This window comes from Palaemon carinicauda, chromosome 31 (genome assembly GCF_036898095.1).
Source record: "Palaemon carinicauda isolate YSFRI2023 chromosome 31, ASM3689809v2, whole genome shotgun sequence".
Classification (NCBI taxonomy): Eukaryota; Metazoa; Arthropoda; class Malacostraca; order Decapoda; family Palaemonidae; genus Palaemon; species Palaemon carinicauda.
In genome coordinates, this window is record NC_090755.1 from 6,243,626 (window position 1) to 6,251,125 (window position 7,500).

The 7,500-nt window shown below is 34.5% G+C and overlaps 1 protein-coding gene across 2 annotated transcripts in view; it reads right to left on the reverse strand.

The window, feature by feature from the left end:
* The window catches only part of LOC137624847 (coiled-coil domain-containing protein 186-like), a 26,669-nt gene that overhangs the window by 15,895 nt on the left and 3,274 nt on the right, over positions 1–7,500 (reverse strand). For both annotated transcript variants that reach the window (XM_068355797.1, XM_068355796.1), the window contains 3 exons: positions 4,838–4,888; positions 4,206–4,641; positions 1,379–1,522 (listed from right to left, as the gene is read on the reverse strand). In XM_068355797.1, coding sequence (XP_068211898.1) covers positions 1,379–1,522; positions 4,206–4,641; positions 4,838–4,888 — 631 coding nt within the window. The remainder of the gene's footprint in view (positions 1–1,378; positions 1,523–4,205; positions 4,642–4,837; positions 4,889–7,500) is intronic.

Consider the following 7,500-nt stretch of genomic DNA (forward strand, 5'->3'; position numbering starts at 1 on the left):
TTTTAAGTTTCTCTGCAAAGAAAGAAAATTTATTTCTAAGTTTCTCTCTGCAAAAAAATGTTTCTGAGTTTCTGCATAAAAATAGTTTTTCGGCAGAAAGATTTATTTCTAAATTTCTCTGTGAGAAAAAAAAATTCTTAGTTTCTTTCTGCATAAAGATATTCCTAAGTTTCTATGCAAAAGATATTTCTAAGTTTCTCTGCAAAAAATTCCAAATTTCTCTGCCAAAAAATTTATATATATATATATATATATATATATATATATATATATATATATATATATATATATATATATATATATATATATATATATATATATATATATATATATATATATATATATATTTCGAAGTATCTGCAAAAAGATTATTTCCAAGTTTCTCTTTTTAAACAAAATATATTTAAATTATGCGTGAATATTACACGGTACACACAATTATTGAAAAATAAAAAGAGCTAGAGAAATAACTAGACTACTTTCTGCATATTTTTCTGTCGCCAGTACAGATGTCCTTGTGTAGGAACACGTGCGCCCCTTACAGGAAGTGCAAGTGTTTTGCATCAGAAAAAATTGTCATGTGGTTCTAGTTTATGCAGAACACACACACATGCACACACACTTTCCCTCTCTGGACCATATGGTATATTGGGCACTTGACTCTTTAAAGGAATTCAGGTTTTTTTTTTTTTTACTTGATCCAACTAATCTTTGCTAGCATGCGAGCTTGTCAGTGACAATGTTAAGTCTCTCTCTCTCTCTCTCTCTCTCTCTCTCTCTCTCTCTCTCTCTCTCTCTCTCCCGAGTAGGGCACTGACCCTCTGTTCAGGCACTGTCTACATCACGTGTTTTTCATCCATAATAAAGCTACAATTTCCCTTAACTCGGTTCAACTTGTGGGATCATGGCTACCGAAATAGAAAGTTATTTCTTACTTTTTTGTAGGAATCTTATGGAAGGAAACATTAATTGTTGCTTGCGTCTTAAGGAAAATATCATTAACTGTTATTTACTAATTAGCAATAGTCATTATTATAATCGTAGAATTGTAATACGCTGTTTGGCCATATTGATTAAAATATTTCTAAAATATGAATAACATTATACTTTTTTTTTTCTTTTTAATGAGGTGCATTTGTACTGACTCGCAGGAGTGCCCTTTTAGCTCGGAAAATTTTCCTAATCGCTGATTGGTTGGACAAAATAATTCTAACCAATCAGCTAGTAGGAAACATTTCCGAGCTAAAAGGGCACCTTTGTGAGTCTGTGCAAATGCGCCCTCATTAAAAAATGAGTATAGTCTCATTGTTTAGTTTTATATACACATTACATATCATTACTATCATATTGGATTAATTAAAAAGAAAAATAAACGAACCATTTTGTGAGATGAGCCAAGATTTCAGCTGATTAATTCGATGATCAAATTCGGCAATTGACTTTGTGTGCTCGGAAGTAACGTATGCCAGAGGTTCGATGCTTGCATCCAGTTTCTGAGTGGCCTTCTGCTCACGGTGGAACACTGTGGATTTCGAAATATAGTTCTCAGTTTTTTATAATTTTCTTTTACAATTCAATACTTATTGGATAAGGGGAAAATTTATTTGTGTTGAAATATTCAATATTTTTTCTATTTTTCTTTTACAATTTGATAATTATAGGATAAGGGGAATGATTTTTATTATTATTATTATTATTATTATTATTATTATTATTATTATTATTATTATTATTATTATTATTACGAGCTAAGCTATAGCCTTAGTTTGAAAAGCAAGATGTTAAAAGCCCAAGGGCTCCAATAGGTAAAAATAGCACCGTGAGGAAAAGAAATAAGGAAATAAACGATATAAGTAGTAGTGAACAATTAAAATAAAATATATTAAAAACAAAATTAAGACAGATATTTCATATATAAACTATAAATAGACTTATATCAACCTGTTCAAAAATAGAATAGATACATGGTGTCATATTTAATGTTTATATAAAACTTTTTTATCTTGAACATAACAAGAAAACTAGATCTTTCTAGTATTGCCTGTCTGTACAAGACGTCTGAAGTCACCCAGGGAGGCACTGATAACGATCTTATCAGAAGACGTGACAATCGAAGGCTAAGATTATAGATTGTTATCATTGTACCCAATGAGGTTTATAGACTTAATGAGAGAAAACAATCTGAAAAGGTCTTTTCTATAAGGAAAGGATCAAGGGAATTTTACTTTTCCTTAAGGAGGGGATTGTGACGAGCAACTTGCATGTCCATGTATAGAAGGGATTAAGTGAACTTATTTTTCTTTTTAGGGAATCACAAATGGGAAATTACTTCACCTTGTTGAAAAGGCTGAAGGGGGACATACTTTTCCTCGTAGGAAAGGGCAATTGGGAACTTGCTTTTCCTTCTAGGAAAGGAATAAGGGAACTTACTTTTCCTTGTAAGCAGGGACAAATGAGAACTTGCTTTTCTTTATTGGCAAGGACGAAGGGAACTTACTTTTCCATGTATATAAGGGCAAAGGGGAACTTTTACTTGTAAGGAAGGATGAATGGGGAGTTACCTTTCCTTGTAGGAAAGGACGAAGGGGAACTTACTGTATTTGTCGTTGTAATGAAGGACAAATGGAAACTTCCATTTCCTTTCAGGGAAAGACATAGAGGAACTTGCTCTATCTTGTAGCAAAGGACGAAGGGGAACTTACTCTTTCATGCAATGAACGACGGAGGGGAACTTGCTTTATCTTTTAAGAAAGGATGAAGGAGAACTTTTTTTCCTTGTAAGAGAGGACGAAGGGGAACTTACTTTTCGTTTTAATGGAGGACGAAGGGAATGTAGTAATGAAGAACGAAGAGGAACTTACTTTTGCTTGCAAAAAGAATAAAGGGGAACTTGCTTTACCTTTTAGGAAAGGACGAAGCGGAAACTTAGTTCTCATAGTAATGAAAGACTAAGGGGAACTTACTTTTCATTGTAATGAAGGACGAAGGGGAACTTTCTTTACCTTAGGAAAGGATGAAGGGGAACTAACTCATCGTTTTAATGAAGGACAGAGGGGAACTTACTTTTCATTTTAATGACGGACGAATGGGAACTTAATTTTCCTTGCAAAAAGAACAATGGGGAACTAGCTGTATTTTTTTTTAGGAAAGGACGAAGGGGAACTTACTTTTCATTGTAATGAAGGGTAAAGGGTAAGTTACTTTTCATTGTAATGACGGACGTATGGGAACTTTTCCTTAAAGGAAGAACGAAGGGGAACTTGCTGTATCTTTTAGGAAAGGACGGATGAGAATATACTTTTCATTGTAATGTAGGACGAAGGTGAACTTGCTGTATCTTTTAGGAAAGGACGAAGGGGAATGTACTTTTCGATCTAATGAGGGACGATGAGGGAACTTTCCTTACCTTTTAGGAAAGGACAAAGGGGAACTTGCTGTATCTTTTAGGAAAGGACCAATGGGAACTTACTTTTCCTTGTAATGATTGATAAAGGAGAACTTTCTTTACCATTTAGGAAAGGACGAGGGGGAACTTACTTTTCTGTATACTGAAGGACGAATGGGGACTTACTTTTCGTTGTAATGAAGGACAAAGGGAACTTTTTTTACCTTTTAGAAAAGGATGAAAGGGAATTTACTTTTCTTTGTAATGTATAAATTTGAACATACTTTTCGTTGAAATGAAGGAGGAAGGGAAACTTTCTTTATCTTTTAGGAAAGGACGAAGGGGAACTTAGTTTTCATTATAATTAAGGACGAAGGGCGACTTACTTTTCATTATATTTAAGGACAAAGGGTGACTTACTTTTCGTTGTCATGAAGAACGAAGGTGAACTTACTTTTCCTTGCAGGAAGGACCAAGGGGAATTTAATGTATCTTTTAGGAAAGGACGAGGGGGAACTTACTTTTCCTTGCAGGAAGGACCAAGGGGAATTTAATGTATCTTTTAGGAAAGGACGAGGGGGAACTTACTTTTCCTTACAAGAAAGGACAAAGGGGAACTTGTTCTCTCTTGTAGTAAAGGACGAATGGGAACTTGCTTTTCATTGCAGGAAGACAGAAGGAGTACTTGCTGATCTTTTAGGAACGAAGTGGAACTTACTTTTCCCTGCAAGAAAGGACAAAGTGGAACTTTTTTTACCTTTTAAGAAAGGTCGAAGGTGAACATAGTTTTCTTTGAAGTGAAGGACAAAGGAGAACTTACTTTTTCTAAACTGGGAAATGGTACTTTGCAAATTGAGAATTTCCTCCGTCTGAACGCCCTTTTGGTTCTCAAGTTCCCTCAGTCGAGAATTCATAAGCGCGAGAAGACTCAAATCGACTTCGATTAGACCGATCTTCTTCGAAAGATCTAGAATGGCTTTTTCGCCTTTAAGTTCGGCTTCTTCCCTGAGCCTTATTTCATCTTGTATCGTCCTATCGAGGGCAGAGACGTGGTCATTCATGACCTTCACGGTAGATGACAGGTCATCGAGTTTTGTCTCGTGGTCTCTCAATGAAGCTGAGAGTCTCGTCTCCAGTTCCAGTCTCTTAGCTGTCTCTTGTCTTAGAGCGACTCGTAAGTTCTCCTGTGAGGCTATGTTCGAGGCCAGTACCTCCTCTACTTTGCTCAGTCTTGATGACAGGTCGTCATTGATCTCCTGAAACGCCAAATACAAAGAAAATACGAATAAAGCATATAGTGACACACACAGCATGCAATATATAAATAACACAAGTTTATATAACTCATGTTGAAAAGAATAAACGAACAATAGAATATAATGTCTATCATGCAATTAATTTTTCACAAGGAAGAACTATGTAAAAAAAAGAGGTTGGCTTATAGCTACTTACCTGCCCTTGGCCTTGCACGTAAACACTTGCCAGTAACACCAAACTCAAAATCTATAAGAAAGAAATTCGATATTGTGTTAAAGTTGCAAAGAATTTGAACGCCAATGTTAGACTGCGACATCTGATATGGTTAATATCTTGGATTCGTTTTACGCAACGACTCTGTGACATATATTTTGATTTACGATCTTGGATGTCTTTACTTCATGAATGTATGACTTTGTGACATCTTTTTTGGTAATATCTTGGATCCTTTTTACTTCACCACTCTGACATTTGATTTAATCTCTTGGATTTCTTCTATTTAAGATAAGGTGACACCTATTGTGTTAATCTCTTAAATACCTTTTTTACTTTACGATAGTTGGTCACTCTCTTTATTATTTTTTTCGAGTTAATTCCATTATATACAGGAAGCCATTCGCCCCAATAAGAAAACATATCCAACGATGGCGATATCTTATTATAAAAAAGAATATTTCTGGTGGAAAGATTATCTGAAACACTCGATGACGTTTCGAGTGCAAATACCCTTTTGCGTTGTAACTTCTTGGGTTTGATAAAACGACTTGGAGAATTCAAAAGCTCTGCTCTTGTGTTTGCTTGCACGAACTCTTTAAAGAATTCAAAAGTACAGAAACTCTGGTGTAAGTTCACTTACACGAATTTACTCATTCGTTTTTCCTATTGATATACATTAACTTCAAGCTCTTCAAGACTAAAGCAATAGGAATTCTCTTATTTTTAGTTGTTTCTTTTCAAAGGATACATTCAATCTTTCTTGTAAATTAGATTAAAGAAACTATGACAAAATTTTCTCAGTCGTTTATCTCAAGTGTTTTAAGTTAGTCTTTCTTAAATTTTTTTTCTATGTCCAAGATTTGGAAAAAAAAAAAAATCTGAAATTTGTTGTGGATGGATACGATTTGTCAATAAAATTTCTTCGACAAAATCATATTAAAAAAAAAAAACTTTGAAATGGTTCAATTATTCAGGAACTAATTATTATGATTTTTTGTCATTAATAGTTTCACTTAAAGCAATAACAGAAGTAGACATCATGACAGCAAGAAATGTAAAAATCTGAATAAGATTGGACTCGTGGTTGCGTGTATGTCTTGTTGAGACCAACACAGGAAGCATTGTGGATTTTATATATAAGGGAAACTGACCACTTTACAGTAACCAGCAAACATCACGCTACGTTCATAGAGAGAGAGAGAGAGAGAGAGAGAGAGAGAGAGAGAGAGAGAGAGAGAGAGAGAGAGAGAGAGAGAGGAGGTGATTATTATTTTTATTATTATTATTATTGCTATTAAAAGGAGGAGTTTAACCAGCCCAATGAATTAAAGTCGATTCTTACAGAGAGAGAGAGAGAGAGAGAGAGAGAGAGAGAGAGAGAGAGAGAGAGAGAGAGAGAGAGAGAGATGAGCATGATACGTTCCAAAAAAGGAACATGAATCAACGATTATTTGGTTTATACGGTGCATGTTAACAAATATACATAACACGCATTTCTGAAGATTATTAGAAGTAATCTATTAAATGTATTCATTTATTCTTTCTGTTCTTGTATTAAGATTGAAATAACAATCATATGTCGTTTACAGAGATGTATTATTGTAAAGAAAACGAAAAGGTGGTATTATTATGTGTTATACTCTATGGTCTGATAATTCATCATTTTTTCAATTCGAACTTTGATAATCTGTTTACATATTTGTTTTGACGTTGACTTACAAGTGTTTACTCTCTGTGATAAGGAAGTACTACTTGCGTATTAGATGTTATTTTTCTAGGGATGTCGTTGATGAATTAAAAAAAAATACATTTATAGACTTTTTTCGCCAAATTAAGTTTTTGGGTAAATGTTATAGGTCTCCAATCAGAGAGGTAGTAGGTTGGCCAAGCCATCAGCCACCCGTTGAGATACTACCGCTAGAGATTTTTTTGGTTCTTTGACTGGCCAGCTAACATTACATTGGATCCTTCTCTGGTTACGACTCATTTTGCCTTTACCTACACATGCATCGAACTGTCTGGCATATTCTTTACATATTTTTCTATTTCATCATACACCTGGCAACACAAAGATGACTGAAAAATTCTTCTTCACTCATGGGTTAACTACTGTACTGTAATTGTTCACTGGCTACTTTCCATTTCATTAGGCTAGAAGAGACTTTGGGTATGGTAAACTTCTCTTTTAGAAGAAGCACAATCCAATATCAAACCATTGTTCTCTAGTCTTGGGTAGTGTCATAGCCTCTGTACCATGGTCTTCCACTGTCTTGGGTTAGAGTTGTCATGCTTGAGGGTACACTCAGGCACACTATTCTATCTATTTACTTATTTCCTTTCCTCACTGGCCTGTTTTACCCCCTGTTGGAACCCTTGGGCTTATAGCATCCTGCGTTTCCAACCAGGGTTGTAGCTTAGATAATAATAATGATAATAATAATAATACGCATTCTCTGACACGCCATTTAATTATGTCTCAACTTAGACGTGAGAACTCATTCGTTAATTTACCATTGTCACGAAGGATATTACGATTATTGAAATTTAATCAAAACTAAGATTTGAAATTGCTTTTGGAGAGATAGATTATCGGTTCAAATTGTACTAAATATCCATTTTAAAAACCTTCAGCAACAATTTCT